Source organism: Ylistrum balloti, unplaced genomic scaffold (genome assembly GCF_031769215.1).
Source record: "Ylistrum balloti isolate Yb309-2 unplaced genomic scaffold, AGI_CSIRO_Ybal_v1 Utg370124, whole genome shotgun sequence".
Classification (NCBI taxonomy): Eukaryota; Metazoa; Mollusca; class Bivalvia; order Pectinida; family Pectinidae; genus Ylistrum; species Ylistrum balloti.
This window is the reverse complement of record NW_026782139.1, coordinates 395,448-417,515: the sequence shown is the minus strand read 5'-3', so window position 1 is coordinate 417,515 and position 22,068 is coordinate 395,448. Positions and strand designations below refer to the sequence as shown.

The 22,068-nt window shown below is 34.9% G+C and overlaps 1 protein-coding gene across 1 annotated transcript; it reads right to left on the bottom strand.

The window, feature by feature from the left end:
* Positions 1-7,014: 7,014 nt before the first annotated feature.
* Positions 7,015-11,271, bottom strand: LOC132550422 (uncharacterized). Its single transcript, XM_060214484.1, has 2 exons — positions 10,644-11,271; positions 7,015-7,463 (listed from the first exon to the last, which is right to left on the bottom strand). Exons 1-2 carry the CDS (start codon positions 11,269-11,271, stop codon positions 7,015-7,017), a joined length of 1,077 nt encoding a protein of 358 aa, XP_060070467.1.
* Between the last annotated feature and the right edge of the window lie 10,797 nt (positions 11,272-22,068).

Here is a 22,068-nt window from a genome sequence, read left to right as displayed (position 1 = left end):
TCACGCAAAATGCTCCTTTCAGCCATTATGTCTAAGAGGCTCCGCCAACTGTCCAAACAAATTGTCGATATATTCTGGTCAACATGTAGGTCTAAGCATTTGCAAACCGCTTGAAATGTTAAGATATATAGGGTTGTATGCTTTATATTCATATTGTACATATCAGAAATTCGTTTATACAGGAGTTGTTATGATTCTTTCTTTACTAAAGCAGATCAATGGAATACTGACATCGTGGATAGGCATCGACAATATATCATGACTAGTCAGTACGTTACTTTCACATGGAAATCTCGAGTTGTCTTTTTACTCTATATTATCTAGTAAAGCTGGGAGACAAAATGTGACATGCTGTTATATAGTTGCGATATTATGACTGAAGTTGATCCCTGGAATGAGAATATTACCATAACGATTAGTGTATCATCTTCATCGACTTTCGGATATTACTGACAAACTCACTAGAAGCGGAGAAAAGTGAAACGGAACACGTAACATAGATAATCATCATTGAACTCTCCACGTCACGTTTCGATAACACGTTTTAGCATGCAGTTATAATAAATGTATTTAATGTCGATCTCAACCGGAAAGGTGGTCAGCATGTTTGGTGTAGCGTTCGAATTCATGAGAACATCTGATCATGAAAATTATCCAATGAAAATGTGTTTCATAACAATGATTTTAGGATTGCAGTTTAATTCATCTTTTGGCACTACTGTGTATTGAAAGGCGCTATTCACTCAAGTGTATTTTGCGCGATTTCTATACATTGAATTCACGGACTACTTTATCGAAAAAGGTGAAGAAATTGTGCAATTGCTTAGTTCAATTAACATGTCCCAATTGATATGTAGTTTCCCATTATATACATAAAACTAGAATACAATAACAACGCAAATGACGTTGTTTTTGTCAAATGTAACGGGAGTTGACAACGTTACTATTTGTGTTTAGGGACGGATTAAAATTGATGAAAAACAATTCTTCTTTGATTCGTGTTGATGCTGTAAGCTCGGATACATTGTTAGATTCCTGTACCCAAAATGTCTATTGCCATTCTTATTTAAATGTTCACTTAACGGGGTTTTTTCTGGTAAGCAAATATGCTGTTTATGGAATCGAACTTTTCCAGAAAAGGCATTTCCCGTCTGTCAAAAAAGCGTCCCTCTATCAGACTTCCTTTGAAGTGAGGCCTTCACAATTTGGTATAAGTGAAACGTTCAGGAGTTTTGGACAAAAAAGTGCTTCAATGATCAAAGATTTCTGTCATCCAGCCATAAGAACTGATTAAGAAAAGAATATCTGTACAATATTTGAAGACTCTAGAGTTTTTAACGATTCCTATGAAAAATAGAAAATAGAAATATTTCAGCGTAATGATGGAAAACCTATCAAACCTATATTAATTCTAAATGATTTTTATTTGCAACGTACTGACTATGTTTTATGCGATAGTAACATCGTAACATGACGATTTAATCAATACATAGAGGTTAATAACCTTGGTACATAAATAATGAGCTCAGCCGAGATTATTGCTTTATATTCCATATTCTAATTAGCACTATCGACTGGTTATTATAACAGTTTGCATAAAAGTTAAATCAATGTCATCGTTCGTTTAATATAAGTATCGTATTACTCCTGAATCGGAACCAACAAGGTATCTATTCCATTAAATTGTTGGTGTCACGGTCATATTTCTGTGAAAAAATCATCGTAGCAGATAATATGAAATGTTATTAATGATATGCGTTGTAAGCATCTAGGGTAGCCTAGTACTAAATTGAAACAACAGTCATATGTGATCATCGGCGTTACAATCTGCCTTGATATGATAACATAAGCATAATTGACTATTTCACTGAAAACTATATTTGAAACAAGATATGGCTGAAAGACGAATTATTATATTGTCCCCAAAAATAGTATCCTTGTCTTAAATGGCATTGTCTAAGGGGTAGTTTGCAACATATTCGTTTTTTCTGTTGGAGTCCTTTTTTGGCAGTTCAAATATCACAGTATGACGAGATGAACATTTTCCCCAATAATGCTGTACAACTAAAAACAAATAGATGCATTTTTGTTGTAGATAGAAACGACAACGATGAAAGACAAGGCATTATTTTGTATTTGGATTGTAGTAGGTATATTTTGTGGTTCGTTTGTTCTTAACATTGTTCACATTTGAGACGTTACATCACTTACTTGGTTTGACCAAGATTAACGGTGTCGTCGATGAAGCAGAAGAAAAATTATTCTTTACGATTCTGCTGATATCAATGTCATCGATGTTTGTGATAAACACTTAGAAATGAAGTTCATTCTTAATTAAAATCTTTATTAATCTAATTAATTTAGTTAATCTAAAATCAAATTATGACTGTATTTTGTTATGCATGGGTGTAATGCCTTCTATGGACGGGCAGCCACTAAATGATTAGTACTTTTTAATACGTTTGCTAATACTGTTGAAGTGACCACCGATCCAAGGCTGATTTTCCGTTTCAGCTCTCGTGTACTTTAGAGTTTCAAGTAAGTTAGGGTTCCACAATTGGTGCTATTCATTTGTTTGACTTTTTAACAATCTTGGAAACAGGTGTTAAACACTGATGTCGGACCTAAAGTCCCTTGGGTTTGCCGTAACCTGCTTGCCACGTTTGAATTAATTCGGATTATACACACACACACACATATATATATATATATATATATATGAAAATTTCGAAATTAATTCTATTGTGGCGCTAGTGCACTTCACCGTCTAGATTAAAACTGTCCTTTCGAACACTTTTGATTTTCATCAATCGCCTCCGAAGACTAAGCATAACTAATGAGTTCAAAAAGGACGGAACAGCTGTATGATGCAGCATCACTGACGAGTCCTAAGGGGACAGAACAGTTGTATGATGTAGCATCACTGATGAGTCCTAGAAGGACGAAACAGCTGTATGATGTAGCATCACTGACGAGTCCTAGAAGGACGAAACAGCTGTATGATGTAGCATCACTGATGGGTCCTAGAAGGACGAAACAGCTGTATGATGTAGCATCACTGACGAGTCCTAAAGGGACGGAACAGCTGTATGATGCAGTTTGATTCATTGTTTGGCTCTACTGTGTCTAGCCCAAAATCCCTATTTCTTTAAAAGATGCAACAAAAATTAGATACACTGATAAGGATACATCTCGAAAAGGAAAAGATATCCAGGCCAGGGTTATGGAAAATGATACAATACTGAATGAAAGAAGAGTATATTGAAAATAGAAATAGTGTTATTATGAGAATAGTTTACATGGAAGTGTAAATGCTGATTTAAATATGGAATTATTGTAAAACAAACATACAATAAAACAATAGAGTACTGCGTATATAGGTCAAAACACAATAGCAAATAAATAAAAGATATTTTGGAGAGTAACACAAGCGTAACATGTTATGGAAATACAAACTGCTATCGAAAACCTGTGCCGAAGAAAAAGGCACAATAGAATCGATAATAAAATGGGTTAAAACTATTAGGGGTTGCGTGAATAAAAAAATGGATAACTGAAGAATATATATTAAGTGTGGAGTGGGGAATAAGACTAGGATGTAAATTGGCACAACTGGTTATTGTTTTGGCTGTGGAAATATGTGGCAAATCTCATAAGAAGTGACATCAATAAAATGCTTCTAAATTAGAGAAGACACATATGTATCACACAACTTGCTGACGACTTTGTTTATGAATTATAAAGACATTACTTAAGGATACAAAATAATTGAAGAATTCGGTAACTTTTCTTTTTTGAAGTTGAATAGAGAAAACATGGAATACATACGGCTAGGGCAAAACAAAGGGAAGATAATTATGACGGTATCTCTTGGCAAAAGAAAGAGATAGCTTTATACGTTTAACGAATAGAAAAGTATGTAAACATCTTAATTGGGGAAGTAAGGTTGTCTGTATTGACGGATTATTAAAGAAAAATATGTTTCCTGCACTGGCAGATTATTAATAATACAAGTTTAATTATTGATAAAAACATAGCACGTGCATAAGTGATAGAAAAGGAAAGGAAAAATGAAACAGTTGAAATACAAACGAATATGTCTGGGAAGGAAAGGTGGGAAAGGTGAGAAGAAAAACAATGAAAGGCAACCACAGTTGTGGGGTAGCACAACGTTACATGATACATTATATATCTTAACATTAAATGGACGTCTCTTTATGTCTTGGCAATCAATCTTCTAAACTCTCGTAAAATCAGAAAGGTTATTTCCATTACTTTAGTGTTACTCTCACTTTTCTATACTTTATAAACAAAACTAAATATTCAGGTAAATTTAAGGTGTTGTGTTATTTACACGGATGACCTACCCAGAAAGGATCCGGCCTTGTCACGTATATACCCGTCCACAGGTAACTTTTGGTGCCGAGGCACACGACTTTCCCATCGCTGAGGTGGGAAACTAAACACAATAAAACCGATTACGTTCAGTGTTAATAAAAATGTCTGTCGAATTGTAAATGACTTTTATAATCACCGATCAATTTCAATATTCCTGTGATCTCCATTCCATCATGACTACGCAAGTTTTCTGTTTAATGCTTAGTCCGTAATATTGGACAACCTTTTTTATTTATCCGCGTTATACTGTATAGTGCAAAGAATATAAATATAAACTAATATCAATATTTGAACTTGAGGCGATTGCACACTATAGATTATCAAGGGTGTCTTCTGTTTCAGAGCTATTTATAATATCATGACTTACTAAGTCTGTATAGAATCAGCCACAATTGTGACATAAAAATGTGAATTTGTTATCGCTATTTCCTGAACAGTAAGAGGTGGATCTCTCTCAAAGTTCATATGTCCGTTTCCCCTGTTTTCGAGTTGTGTATAATTTTTACATATAATTTTTGGACTGATCATAAAAACAAAATGGCCAAAAGGCGGCCGTCTTTGATTTTGACTTTGAAAGTTTGTTATCGCTTTTTTCTTGGGAAGTACTTGATGGATATTTTTTACGTTTGATATGTAAATTCCCCTTGGCCCCTCGTTATGCGCGTTTGATTTTGGGTCTGATCAAAGAAAGAAAGTAGATGAAAAGTCGGCCATCTTGTATTTTAACTTTGACCCATAAATAATTTGGTTTCAAACACTTGTGTAATAGCAAGAATCGTGTGAAGTCTGCGTCTTTAGACTTTCTTTGTCTCCAAGCATTCGTTTCGTTACGGCAATTTAGGAATGGTTGAATATGTTCAAATACATTATACTTTTGAAGCATCCTGACGATATCCGCTTATATAACATCTTTGAGTACATTCATTTGCTGTAAACAAAAACATCTTATAATAAAAACCTATTTTGATATTACATATCCTGCCTAGAAACAACAGCTTTTTGATATCTGTATAATATTGTAAAGACGTCCATCCATATAAAGATGTGCACATATCAGGTTTTGTTCTCTGGACTTAACAATAAAATGTCGGGTGCTCTCTAACATTAATGATTGCTCTCATCCGTGCAGTGCAGAAGGGTAGACTTTAATATCAATAATATTAGAAACTGTTAATGGGTTTATAGCACATTGGTGTACACCGGAGCGCAAAAGGGCCATAGTACCACTTTTCAATTCGTCACCAGCTAATATACTTTTTCTATAGAATACTTTTATTGAATACTTAAATGAATAATTTCTCCAAAAACTAGTGAAATATTATAGAGACGTTATGACTTATGTTAACCGTTCTTTTATATAGAAATTCCACAACTTTACTTTTTGAAGCAGAATACAAGAAACTTCAGCTGTAACACTGGTACTAAATGATAAATAGACACCATGTGCTTGAGTTGGACACTTCACAATGTTATCAATTATCATCGCGCCTCAACCTTTTTTTCAATAATTTCTTTTAATACCACTCTAAATTATTACTGGAACGGAGGTTAAGTCATTAAAAATTACAGCAGTGTGTACATCTGTATACATATATCGCAGATTGTTCTACACTTTGCCAATGTCGTATAGTTAATAATCCGCCATGCCAGCCAGTGTCAAACGCATTAGAACTATCTAAAACGACATATATAAACCATAACCCTGTTCCATATTGTAATAAATGTATTCTAGTAAATTGAATGCAGAGCAAAGACTACACATATTATTCAGGAAATCTGACAGTCAATTTAAGGAATCGCGGATCTCAACCAAAGGTTTAAGTACACCTGTCAGGGTAATTGTTATTAAATACCGACAAATCTTGTTTGAAGTTGCCTCAGTGTAGTGTACTAACGACCTGTTAAACGGCTTGTGATGATCTAACTGAATACCAGAAGCATGCCTCTATAAATAACTTGTCTTTCTCTTTTTATTCAGATATACACAATTATGTACAGAGTCACTTGTTTTTATTCTGCTTTAGCGCTGGATAAACATGGCGACTTAGAGTGGAATGATGATGATGATGATGATGATGATGATGATGATGATGATGATGATGATGATATGGTGTTAATCTAGTTATAGACATACTTCATCTTCTATGTCAACATTTTGTAACCGTACGGGATTTTATTTCTCAGAGGATTATTTTTGTAATGGTCATTACAAAAAATGAAAATAAGTAAACGACTAAAAAAAGAAAGGTTAGTTCCCTGAACCTGCTCAAAGTCTGCATCAATGCCTTATTGTGATGCGTGATTGAATACTATACGCTGATAGGAATCATTTTGTTACCCAGATTGAGGTTCACGTGGTTTGGGCAAGTGACCACTGACCTTTTCACGTCCGATCGGGTAGTCGATCCACGATCGCTTAGATGAAAGGTGAATGCGTTACCACTGCACCACTCTCTGCTATATATTAATCACTCCACATGCATATACTATATATAGGTTGTGTTACGATAAAATGTATAATGGGTGTAGTCGTGATCTGGATTACGATATCATGGAATATGAGTGTTGCGCCATAATGATGTTTTTGGTTTTTCATTGTCTGTAACGTGAAATGTTTTATAACTGTGCTATTTCCACGGCCGCTACTTTCCCCACACTCGCCAAACATTTGTTACATAAGCTATCTCCCCATCTTTCGTTTTTATGATACAAACTACAATGAGCTTCTACTTCTTTCAGTCGCTTGCACACTTTTTTAGAAGCCGATTCAAATAATTTCAATCTCTGCAGAAAGATAGTGGCAGTGTGAACGTGGGACAAATCCCAGAACCCTTGAACGTTTTCCAGTAAGTCCGATGATGTACGAGTTGCTATTTCGAAACAGTGTTGCTGGACACTACTCAATCCGTACTGATCCGCAAGTTGGATCGTCTTGACCAAATTGTCAGGAGATACACTCTTCCGGTTCCGGGTTAACTCTTCAAGAAGATATTGCTCGCATCGTAATTTCAAACTCGCAACTTTGTAATCCACAGCTAAGTCAAGCAGTGTCATCACGTTTTCTTCTGTAAAAGATAAAATAAAAAACAAAGGAAACTATTGTACATTCGGGCACATTGATTTCCGGTTGTATAATTCAAACAATAATTATATAACTTATTTGACAGATCAGGTTAAACCAAAATAAATACTAAATTCTCAGTAATTTTGTAATTCGTTCTTTCTGATTGTTACCTAATGTGAAAGAAGTTGTTTTCGCGGAACTCAATATTCATGGTTTTACAGAGAAATAAGGGAAACCTGAATGAAACGTACTCACGAAATCCAATGATATTATCAGATTGTAGAATAGACACTCAAGGAAATAGCACCTTCATGCAAATACAAAGAAGGGGAAACAGTAGTGTTATATAACTAGACTTTATCATACAATAGTTTCGTCTCTCTAGGACTCAATTATGCTACATAGCACAGCTGTTTCGTCTATATAGGACTCGTCTGTGACGCTTACAACAAAAACTTTCAAAGCTAGAAAGTAAGTGAGCGAAATGAAAATTTATAAAAAGATTGTGAAATCTAGATAGGGTGCACTATCCCCGTAATTCCGTAACTTTCTGGAATTCACTCTAGTCAATAACAATAGAAAATATACTGACATATCACCAGATTCTTAATTCAAGCTTAAATAGAACTAAGGCTAAATACAAACAAAAGAAATAGTAAAAATACAAAAACATCACAAGGGCTACAAGATCAGGTTTGCTGTAAGAGTAAGCGTCTTCAGCTTCATCGACAACACCTTGGTAAATCCAAATAAGTAATGCCACATTCTCAAATGAGAACAAGTTATACAATAACGGAACCACCAGGCAAACTAACGAACATCAAACATGTCCGGCTCCATATCGCAAAGAAAATTGAATATTACCTATGAGATCATTATGACGAACTTACACCTCACTAGCCTGCATCTTTAATACTTCTCCATTGAATGAATTTGTGGACTAAGTGTAACCTCGGGATCAGTTAAATATAAACCACAGTATACTATATATCTATTACTAACTAGGCTACATCACACTAGCCAATACTGTAAAAATATTCATTTTCGTGGGGTTTTCATTTTTATCGGTTTCGTTGGTTACCTTAATTTAAGAGTTCATGTGTCCTCGAACTGTTAGATAAATATAATCAGTAAACAGATTTATTGAGTTATGTTTATACATATGATCACGTGTCCCCTAAATAGTATTTTAAAAATCACAGTATTTCATTACATCTACAATCACAACAAGTTAGAATTAACATCTGAAATGTTTCAAAAGCATAGGTATTGTAGAAATACTTTGATAGATGATAATTAAGATAGAAAAAAACGTACAGTTATACACAGTATTAAGATAATTAATGCTGATAGAATAAGATATAAGTTTCAACAAGCTACACATGCAATTACCTAAATAAAGTTCAGATTTTTGCAATATTATTTTTTTTATTATATATAGATGAACATCCAATGAACAATAGAACTTTGATTTCTGTATTGTCTCCCCTTGGTATGCTATCAAACTGTGGTATTATAACAAAAATCTTGTCGAACGAACACAGATGTTCCCTGATGATTAAAGCAGATCGCTGTGTATTAAAATACACTGAAGTACCGGTAGATAAAACTGCTTATAATTCCATACAGAAGATTAGTTAGCATTTAACTAATTATGTTGATAGAGTATATAGACAAAAACAAGATATTTTATAGAATCTTCAAAACAAGATCTCTAAACATCATTTCAGGATAAAAAGACAAAACTTTCTGAAAATAAAAAATCGTACTTAGTTTTACCTCTGTCTCATGAAGCTTACAACAGTTAACTTATTCGTTCAATTATAGTGAAGTATTTACACGTATGACTGGCCACATTATTAGGGTTTAAATACACGGATGTTACGGTATTTAGGCCCGTCTATGATGCTCTGACAAGGCATATCTATTACCAGCTGATCTGTAGAGAACAAAACATGTATTTATTGTTTACAGTGGTTAAGTCTGTGTATTTATGTCTCTATACACAGGTGACATTGTTTACCAGATTAGATAAAGTATATGTCTTGTGTATCACTGCAGGGAACAACAAACATTGTTGTCTCCGGGTGGTACATTCAGGTATGAGTGAACAAAATGTTTTACTTTTCATTTGATACTAATAATACTAATAAGTATAATGAGAGAAATGCATTACTTTATTAGTTTTGTCATTTTATTCAGTTTAGTGCTGTTACGAGAAAGTTAGATATTTGATAAATTTTCTCAATTCAAACTAATAAGTGCCGTGGTGGCTTTTCTTGAATTGACATTTTTCCTACAAATACCGATTTATTTCCGAATGACATACCATATACAACTCTAACTAAGTAAGGTTAAACATTTCGTTCACATTGTAAGGTCATAGATATTCACATTGCACTAAACTAAGATATTTTTCTTTTCATCCCAAAGTAACCTTTAAAAAATGCACCAAGATAAGTTAGCAATAATAGGTCACCCCTACACAAAAACAAGAAAATGCTAATAGGTCAACATAATTATGTTCCAAACTCAAATGTAATAAAACTAGACCAAAAGAACAATAGAAAGATTGATATGGAGACTCCTGAGAATAAGACCAAGTGTTCCAGAAGATCAAGCGTCTTCTGTTTCATCGACGGCTCGCCACCAAAATTGTGGCTTTCCCAAGTTATAAATGTCACGTTATGAACTGAGACCAAAGTATACAACAATGGAAACGGCAGGCAAACTAACAAGCATCAACATATCCAGCTTCATATGCACAAATAATGCATAAAATTTAACAATTTTATCGTTGAGCCAGATCTTCGATTGTTCTGTTAAGTAAATAATTTAGTACACTTGTTGAGATTTGATATAACCCTGTTGAATACTATCTGTAATATACCGCTCGGCTACAGAGAACGTCTCTTTATCTCGATCCAAGTTCAAATCCTGGCAGTTACATTGAATAATGACATCTGTTGAATAAACATGTTTGCGAACAAATCATACGTTTCAGAGAAAAACAAATTTGCAAATAAAAATTCTCCACGGAGACAGTGGAACTATTTGAACCAATAATACATGAATATGATATTACACCATAAAGGCAATCATCCTCGATACTGCAGTCACGATTCCTTTCGCTCTCATCCTTGACAATAAAAGTCAATTATCATTTATTGATGTTACTTACCTGTCACGGGTTTTAATTTATCAGGATACACACAGCACAGGAATTCCAACATATCGTCAAAGGATCTCCCTGGTAGCGGGATTTCTATGACGCTTTGTTCCCGTGATCGGTTATCAAACATTTGTTTTAGGACGGGAGATATGATAGACAGTACGATCCTAGATACGTACAGTGGCTTGCCACCACACACTAGTCGCAGATCCGAAGTGTCATTGGCTTGTAAGAAACTTGCCGCTATCGACTCCGAATCTTTTTCAGTCCCTACATCTTTATTCACGTGATCCATTTCACGATCTTTGCCGTTCTGCCCGTCTTTGTTCGTCCGTGTGAGTTTTTCAGGGGTGCCGTCTTTTCTGATGACAGATTCTAGCTGGGGGGATGGTGGTCTGTTAGGAGAATTAATACTACGTGACATCACAGTGGGTGTTAAGAAACCTTCCTCAGACTTGCTAACAGAAGCGTTCAGCTCTTCTTTGGTATTGTTGATATTTTCAACAAAACTTCGACCAGCCTGGCACCCGCTTTCCACTAACAATTTGTTGTCAATACTGAGGTCACTCGTATGTGTACTGCCACTTGAAGAATTCGAAGGACACATAAGATCATTCATTTGTAACGGTTCGTCCATTGTTGTCTTCAAATTTCGGACTTTCTGGATACAGATACTATTGTTCCGAACGAACAGGTGGCGTGGGACTACCGTGATTAAATAGGATTGAAATTAGATACCTAAACCTGTGTCCCTCTGGCTAGACGACGAAGTTAAAACAATTACACCTATATAAATGGCAAAGCCATACCCAAAAACAAAAGACAGAATATTTTCATTGTTCATAAGGCGGGGCCAAGCATGAGGGTCGTTTAATTTAAATAGATATTGAATACCTTGCATTTGATTGTAATTTAAATACTTTATGTTTATTTATACATCGAATCAATCTTGGGTCTTTTTATAAAGATATAACAATGTATACAGGAAGGTTAAGTACAGTATTTCCTGACACAAAAACAATGGACTTGATTATTCCAGTTCAAACATGCCGTTATTTCAATAACATTGTATACGACATATTATGTTTTACTATCTTCAGCTTTGTTGCTTTAAATAAACAAATATGTCCAGTTTCAATTACTTAGAAAGTCGAATATTAGAATGTAAAAACATTAGAATTGATGCAATGATGGTTGACTTCCGTCTTCGTTTTCAATGGATTCTTTCAAAAAGTATATAGGATGGACGTTTTTTTTATTGGTAATAAACTTATTATGTTAAAGGACAGTGATTGACATAAAAGTATATTAAAAAACTTTAATTGAGAAAATCATTATTACGACAATAGTGATATGTAAATATATAAGTAAATGAAAACGTTATAAGAGAGTAGATTCACAAAACGAAAATATAGTAAACAGGAAGTTATGCTTTGTGTAATGTAGGTTCTGTCCTGCAAGGAACTAGAGTTTTTTGGGGTCTACGGATGATAGGCTTCGCAAGGGAACTTTTAGTACCACCAAACAAAAATGTCAAAACCTCGACACGTTAGCATGACACCCCGACCGGCATATCTTATGACAACAGGGAAGTTTTATAGTGCTATCACACTGACACGTCATACCCTCGACACGTTAACATGACGCCCCGACCGGTCCATCTTATGACAACAGGGAAGTTGTATAGTGTCATCACACTGACACGTCATACCCTCGACACGGTAACATGACGCCCCGACCGGTCCATCTTATGACAACAGGGAAGTTTTATAGTGCTATCACACTGACACGTCATACCCTCGACACGGTAACATGACGCCCCAACCGGTCCATCTTATGACAACAGGGAAGTTGTATAGTGTCATCACACTGACACGTCATACCCTCGACACGGTAACATGACGCCCCGACCGGTCCATCTTATGACAACAGGGAGGTTTTATAGTGTCATCACTCTGACACGTCATACCCTCGACACGGTAACATGACGCCCCGACCGGTCCATCTTATGACAACAGGGAAGTTTTATAGTGCTATCACACTGACACGTCATACCCTCGACACGGTAACATGACGCCCCGACCGGTCCATCTTATGACAACAGGGAAGTTTTATAGTGTCATCATTCTGACACGTCATACCCTCGACACGTTAGCATGACGCCCCGACCGGCACATCTTATGACCACATGGAAGTTTTATAGTGTCATCACTCTGACACGTCATACCCTGGACTCGATAGCATCACACTCCACTTGGCCACACTTTACTGACTGCAAGGTAAGTGTGACAATTATATATTCCTTTGAGTTTAGTTTGTTTCGGTCAGGCTACTAAACTCCCTCACTTGGGGAATCTTGGGTTGAAAAAAGCAACTGGAAATTGATAGATATTAACATCAACAGGATAGAAACAATAAAAGAAACAATTACCAAATTAGAAAAAGAATTAATACAACGAAATACAGAAAAAGGGATGAGAAGATACGTAGAAACAAGGGGAAAGGGACCGAGAGATAAGTTTAAGGATATATACGAACAATGAATGAATGAGCATTAAAGTTAAAGGATACTGATCTCAAGGAAACGACAATAGATCCGAATTAACCCTTAGGATTAAAAAAACGAAGCTGTGATAGCTTTAAGGACCATGTAGATCCACCTGTAAATACCATAGGTGTGGGAAGCAGTGTCGTTACTACCCAGAAATAGAAAATTCACAATAGGGACAATGAAATCATCATAATTATCATACAGATTGGTGGAAAGTGTCCACTACGTTGGTTTCGTTTTAGGAAATATTGAGATGAGAGGCTGACACAGACGAGTCTGTCGGGTATTTGATTTCAAATTCTGGTTTGTATATACACAACGGATGTGGTAAGTGAATTTGATCAATCTAAAAATCAAATCAAACGACTCTGTGTGGTCATTGTGACCTGTTTTATAGGCTCTTTAAAATCAAAACCCATATGAAATCAAAAACAAGTCAAACAACAGAAGGAAACACTTAGTTCTCGTATGCCAATATTCTGTTGGAAGATCTTACCTCCAAACTCACCCAAGATGTTATCAAACAGAAACTAAATTATTTCTATGATCTCGTCAGCTATATACATGCATTTCTTTTTTTTATTTGGACATATCTTTCATGATATACGCTAAGGTATATTTCACATCCATACATTTGTACCAATGGTTACTTTTCTTGGAAAAGAAAGCTCTGATAACAGGTTTGATATGGCGTCTGTAATACTGTGGTGTCAGGATATTGCTCAGAATTCTTAGCGAAGGCATCACAGGAATCTCTTAATCAAAAAGAACTGTGCTCAAAGCTTTGTTTATAAAAGTTCAGGAGTCTATTAGAGTACATCAACCTACAGAAACCTTAATACCGTCTAGTATTTCTACATATGTGTCTGACCTACAGAAACCTTAATACCGTCTAGTATTTCTACCTATGTGTCTGACCTACAGAAACCTTAATACCGTCTAGTATTTCTACATATGTGTCTGATCTACAGAAACCTTAATACCTCTAGTATTTCTACATATGTGTCTGACCTACAGAAACCTTAATACCGTCTAGTATTTCTACATATGTGTCTGACCTACAGAAACCTTAATACCCTCTAGTATTTCTACATATGTGTCTGACCTACAGACACCTTAATACCTCTAGTATTTCTACATATGTGTCTGACCTACAGAAACCTTAATACCGTCTAGTATTTCTACATATGTGTCTGACCTACAGAAACCTTAATACCGTCTAGTATTTCTACATATGTGTCTGACCTACAGAAACCTTAATACCCTCTAATATTTCTACATATGTGTCTGATCTACAGAAACCTTAATACCGTCTAGTATTTCTACATATGTGTCTGCCCTACAGAAACCTTAATACCCTCTAGTATTTCTACATATGTGTCTTACCTACAGAAACCTTAATACCGTCTAGTATTTCTACCTATGTGTCCTACCTACAGAAACCTTAATACCGTCTAGTATTTCTACATATGTGTCTGACCTACAGAAACCTTAATACCCTCTAATATTTCTACATATGTGTCTGATCTACAGAAACCTTAATACCGTCTAGTATTTCTACCTATGTGTCTTACCTACAGAAACCTTAATACCCTCTAGTATTTCTACATATGTGTCTGACCTGTAAAAACCTTAATACCTCTAATATTTCTACATATGTGTCTGACCTATAGAAACCTTAATACCCTCTAGTATTTCTACATATGTGTCTTACCTACAGAAACGTCCGAACTGTATTTTTCACACATGGTGGAGATTATTTGTCATTGACAAGCACACATGCTGAAAGGGAATGGACATTTTAATACAGACATGACAATTCAGGCGGGAGATTTTGTGTATACACAAAAGTCAATTGGTGCGTGACAAAAACTTCAGAACATGTATCCTGTGGTCATTGTGGTAAAGAAAGTGTTGTCGACACATTTTCTTAAACTCTCCCAACTTCTCTTTTGGAAAGTTCTTTCCAACCTGCTCAGGTTCGAGTACCAACTCCGATCTAATATCATGGTAGGTCAGTTGAAGACTGTCGTGACATCTGTATTTTTCCCCAACTCTCAGGACGCTATTATCTCTGAGGTTCCAAACACTGAATCTGGAATTTCAACATTGTCATCTTTATCTGACCATAAACGCTCATCACTTTCTCGTCCGGCGGTTGTCATTCAAAACGTTTCTGTGACGCTGATTTTGTCAGTTTGTAAAGTTTCCCCCTCATCGGCATTACACAATAATCCTTACTACAAAATCAAGCGCGTGCTAGCACAGAGTTTCTGGCAAGTCGCTGGTTAACCATTCAATGTACCTTATTTTCACCTATTTTGATAAATTGTTATTGTATTGTGCTATGATTCCAGTTTATATTGAGAGATAAAGGTTCATGTTGATGGAATTGTGTTTAATTATTATATGTCGATTCTACTTTAATAGCATATCTTATTTCAGTCTATCTTCTATTGAATGTTTCATAATCGATTGTGTCACTGATGTTGGCATTCAAGGTCAATGTTTGGCATTCAAGGTCAATGTATGGCATTCAAGGTCAATGACTGGCATTCAAGGTCAATGTAGGGCATTCAAGCTCAATGTTTGGCATTCAAGTCAATGTTTGGCATTCAAGGTCAATGTATGGCATTCAAGGTCAATGACTGGCATTCAAGGTCAATGTAGGGCATTCAAGCTCAATGTTTGGCATTCAAGGTCAATGTCTGGCATTCAAGGTCAATGTATAATTGTCCTTCTGTATAGTTGTTGGATTACTTGTAGAATTTCTTATTTCATCAAGGAACTTTAATTAAAGTATATGAAATTTGAAAAATTTGATAAGCGCATTCTATTATTAATTAATTTTGATTACAAGTATTTTTCCAATTGTGTACTCGTGTTTTAAGAGTGTTAAGGCTTTTATTACTATGCGGTTCTTTTCAATCTGGCTAATTACAATCGCACGTCACATCAATTTAAAATTATTATTTAAATAGGTTTTATTTATATCCTATAACCTTTGATTGATAGTCAAGCCAGAAATTATACTTGTCATCACTGTGTACCAGGTATGCTAAATACCATGCTCTCTATGGTTATAACTAATTGACTCATTCACTTGGTTATGTTACCACTGACTATGCTGTATCTATTAACAACTGTATCGGTATCGGAGACTTGTTAATGTCAGAGTATGGTTGAAAATGGTCCTTGGAAAATAAAAAGACATATAATTGCATGTATGTGCTTATTGTTGGCTATGTAGATGATCCAATGTACCTAACATATATGGATTTTTGTAGTAGCAATAAACAGGGGTTTTTTTTAACAATGAGGGTGTAGAATTATCTTTAAGCTATTTAATGCCTATAATCAACAATACAGTACATGATAGCATGTATGTTACATATAATTTTCTGTACGTTTGACTTACGGTACTTTTTTATGAATGGTTTATATTGGATAGTACCAGAAATATTGAAAAGTTTACTGAAGTTCATTTATAATTTACATGTTTAACTTACGGGTTCAAATCTAATCGTCCTGTTTTCTAGTTGAAATCTGTATATTTCGTGCCGAATAGTTGTTCTGTCTGCATTTTGTCTGTGGTAAAATTTACATTTTTTCTTTCATGGGCGTCGATGTTGTAAACCTGTTTATAGACATGGAAAATGTTAAAATTGCATTGATTTATTACATTTCAATACGTGATTCCGGATATGTTCTGTCAAGTCAAGTTTAAAATTACAATTTACCGAAATCCGGGTATTATATTACATTTTGCTTTGTTTGTTGTTGTGAATCCTGAGAAAAATAAAATGGAAGTATAGAACTGTATTCCTTAAACTCTATTGGAGCTGAATTACCTTCTCCGTACCGTTTCTACACGTTTCAATATAATCGCCCACAAGCTAATCATTATATATACCTATTCTGTTTACATTGCAGATATGCACGTGGCACCTGGCCAACGAAGGTAGGACACATAATCCAACAAAATCCACACCGAGGCATTGGTATACAACGCCTTGTTATCTTTACGATACCGCGAAAAAAAATCACCCAAATTCATTTATATCACATTTTCTTTTATCCTCATGTCCTTTATTTCCTTTTTCTTGTACTTAACACTTATTACAATAAGGGATAATTTATTTTATTAAAGATGTGTGTTCAAGTCTCTCCTTCCTTAACTGTCTGGGTTGTACATTTTTGTATATCTTCTACGTGTATGTGACTACATGGTGTAGCATAATTTATGTGTTTTTTCAAGTCACCAGTTTATTATATTTTCGATTGGTTATGGTACATTGTGAGTTCCAGTTAAATCGATTGAATCGTGTTTGATGATCTCACAGTATTAATATCAATATATCTTTACAGTCACTCTTGGTTGGAATGCTACCTCTCTATCCCCAACCTGTGGTGTTTACACGCTGTAGTCCATTCGATATTTAAGGGCGTGTTCCAATGACAGACAATCTCGTAAAACAGGGTCTTAAAAGGTGCAGGTTGATGGAATTTATGGTCGTCATGGTGATCTCATTGAGAAATATTACATTTCTTTGTGTGATATGAAGCTGGACGTGTTTGATGCTCGTTACATTGGAACACAATTGACAAGGGAGATAATTATAGAAATATATATAATTGAAGGGCTGATCGATATAAAGTTATGTCACTGTAATCGATAGATTACACAACCTGTATATTATATTTTATCTAACGATTTGGAGGATTCTGCTGTTAGTAAGGATAGTTTATTTGTTTTTTTAACTTCCACACGAGTTGATACATACACATTCAACCTGTTACACAACCCACTCAAAAAATAAATTATTCAAGTATTATTGTCTAATGTCAGTATCACTTGTCGTTTTAAATTTGAACTAAAAGCATAGATTTACATCGACTGTCACACAGCCCAGATTTCATCTGGATGATTTGAATAAATCCAGGATGAAATTACGTTTCACCGACTGTGACTGGTTACTCAAATTCCATTGGATCTGTATTATAGAATTTGGAATAAGCACACGTGATTTCATTCTAGACATTGATGGAGTACCTTTTTGAACCGGATAAACTTTTGGGTTAAAAAGTTAACTTATTATAAAGATAATTGCTTCGATGTTGACAATAGCTGACCAATTTTGTTGAACGAATCGTTACACAATTTACGAGTACATATATAAATAGACGGTGATTTATATGTAAATGATAGTTAATGATTAATTTTCGATAACATTACACGTGTCTTCAGTTCATGATATGGCATGTATATGTATTATAAATGAGTTCTGTAGGCAAACGTGGTATTGATAAGGCATTTATAACGAGCACTGGCGTCATTTCAGAACAATTATTCACCGTTTCAAACAATGCAACAAATAACTGATATGGCGTTGATTTAAACAAAAAATAAATAATTCATAATCGAAATTGTTATACATTAAGTACATAGAATCCATGCAAAAGTAAATATTGAAGTATGAAAAACTCGTTACATGAATCAGCATCACACGCATTAAAATAAAAAAGATATTTTAAAGAAACATAAAAAAATACGATGCTTTATTCGTTTAACTTTATACAAACAATTTATTTATTCGCACAAAAATGACAACCACGAGTATGAGAAGACTTGAAATACAATTTGCAATGACAAGTTTAGAATTAATGAATAATACTTACCAAATTTCTTCTTATATATATGTGTTGATGCATTAATCATGTTGTAAATACCCTTTTTAGAGCCCCACATACTAGGGGAAACCCCTTGGCATGGCCGTAACCTTTATCGGCGTTAACGTTAGTGATTTCCTGTAAACTCACATACCAAAATCCAAAATTATCTATTTACTTATAATTCAGATGTATAAAACGGTTGACATTGTTAAAAAATATGTTTGTTACCATATTTCTATATATAGACACTACAAGGTCAATGGAAAATTCCTATCCGTTGTTAGCAATTTATTACAATGTGTATTTATAGATACAATGTTTATCCGGGAAAAATTGTTAGCTACTTATTAAATGGATGTGTGAGGCTATTGTTTATTATTTTAATGATATAATGCATATACACATGATGAGTTGTATTGTCGTATACACCTATAAGTTGTTATATCCTAATATGAAAGTATTAATCCGCAATCAAGGCAAAAACACGTTTGTGACGTCACTGAAAATGGATTGAAGAAACCGTGGCTGCAAGGGTACCGACTGACACTTATACAGGAAAATATGTTAAAATCAAGTACTATGTGGAACTAAAGCTGTGCAAATGTGTCAGACAGTCATATGTTGTCTTCGATGAACACATTCACGGAAGGATATACACCGGTATGTAGAGATTTAATACACTGGGGATATGTTGCAGTCAGCTGACACCTTGTTTACATGATGAAACACTGTTAGCAATCGTATAGGATCTGTGATCAATGCGCTAAACTCTATTTAATCTATACATATCAGATTGATTGAGTGGTTATCATTCATTTATTTATTAATGTAATGACGTAACAGAACAGTTATGTTATACGAGGACGACAAAGAAAGGTTGTTTGTATCGTAAATACAAATACTTTCAATTGGGGCTCCCGACGGGGTATTTGTTTTTTAGTATATATTATTATTATTACTGCCGATATGAAGTGTCACCGTCATTATTACGTTTCAGTCGAAATTAATATCTCCAATATGACAAGTGTTTTTTATTTCATTGCAATAATTCTATCGCATCTTATAGAATGAATTGACCGCTTTCTTCTATTTCGGTTTTCACAAAAAAAGTTAATTTCAGCTCCAAGTACTTAATTATCTTCCCGTTTTGGCTAGTAACACATAGCGTGTATGATAGAAGCTCTCATATCATGTTTTGGATAAACTCAGCGTGCTATCCAACAGGAAGACTTATGTTAGGACACGGAGGTCCACCAGTCCAGTGCCTCGGGTTTATTTCACCATTAAGTACATCCCTAAGTTTGATATTTTTCTGTCCAAATATGCTAAATTTAAATGGCCCGTTTTGGAGCTGACCAAAAGCTAGAATGCCCTGCAACCTAACCCTACAAGCAATGTAATTATGAAACAATAGCATTGGTCAGCTACATGTATAAGGTGCACGTGTTCCTCGCCCTGTACGAGTGCGCCGTACCTATAGAACAAATATTTAATTCCCGCTTTTCTGATGAAGGCGGGAAAATTAAAGGTTATCCGATTCAACTGGGACTAATATCGTGCTAAAAATTATCTTGATGATAGTTGTATAATTACGACTGAAAAGCATAAACATAAATATTATTTAAAATATTTTTCTTTTTCTTTAATACAGGCAAAATGTCTTTGTGTTCCGAAAGGTGGTGACAGAAAAGTCAAAATCGAGATTCGCCAAAGATAAGTTAATTTCAATTTGATATCTAAAATCAAACGCTGGGAAGGTGTGAATCTCGTCAGTTTGTTAGGTACATGGTATACGTGGGAATGCATCATGGGTATGGAATCCCTCAGTCTCATCTTGATGATTCCGTTTGGTGTGTGCTTCTTTCTGCTCTTCCTTGTTTGCTGTTTTGCCGATGAAATTAAACAAATGTGCAGAATGCCGAATCAGCTCCCTCTATATTACGTCGGCGGTGATATGCAACATTCTGACAGGCGGCGCAGGCGTCGGCCACACTCTCAGCGCGAGCGTAGTCCCAACAGTCGGTTTGGCCAAATTCATGATTTGGGCGATTCGGAAAATTTACTGACAGAGGAAGGAAGAAGTAGAAACAATTCAGGAGATTCTATAGAAGTGAACCAGTCTGCTCATGCGCAATCACCATCGCCAAATACATTTATCACTGTTGTCACATCGCAAGCAAACGGCCAAATAGTTCGTTCTGTTGTGGAAACTAATAGTTTATTATCATCATCCCAAAATTTGAACTTCGGTGGGCCTATGAGTGTTTCGCAGACTGATTTATCACAGGTCATCACGTGATTTGAACCTTCTCATATTTTATAATTAGTTTAGATTTGTACACTTTATTGGGGAAACCTATGCTTATGTTCGTTTTCCAACTCCTATAGAACTGTTCATCTTGTTCCATTTTTAAATGCATTCTAAATAAATGTTTAAAGAAAACGCTTAAAGAAACAAAAAAATTTCGATCTAATATTAAACTCCATTCATACTTCCATTTTTTATCCTGCGAGCAAAAAGGCGAAAAGTGCGGACGGTACACTGCGGCAAAGGTTTCATCCATTACATTACTAAAGCTATGTTTTCAAAATGTGAATCATGTTCTATAGGCCGTGATTCCGTCTTCACTTCATCTGAAATAGAAAATTATCGTGTTATTTGTAATGTCGTCAGTGTTTTCTTCGGTTATCAATTTACATATAATTGCTTAAGTTACTCAACAATTGGAGCTATCTGGTATCATACATTGTATACCTCCAAGGCAATATCCCAATGCGATTCTCTTATTACACCTTACTATTGAGATTTATTATATAGATATTATTCTTATATGATGACGAATTCATGAAATCTACCTTTGAAAGTTTACGTCTCTCTGGCCAATCCTCAGTCTGCAGTTTTAAGACAACCCGCAAATAACTATATTAAAGCTTATGTACATGTATAATGCATTGTCGTAAAATCTAGATAATAGATTTACACCATTACATTTTATCTATACCTATAGGAAGGTAAATTTTTAACAAACAGAAATCTGAGCCATATCGAGTGTTTAAAGAATAGGACCTTTTGTAAAATCATTCTTTTTGCTTGATGATACGTTTAGCTTCCACATTTTTCCAGAAGAATTTTTTAAAACAAGATTAAAAAAAAAGAGTTAATGTCCCTATAATGATAATTTTTTACGATTTTCGATACGATATTGAACT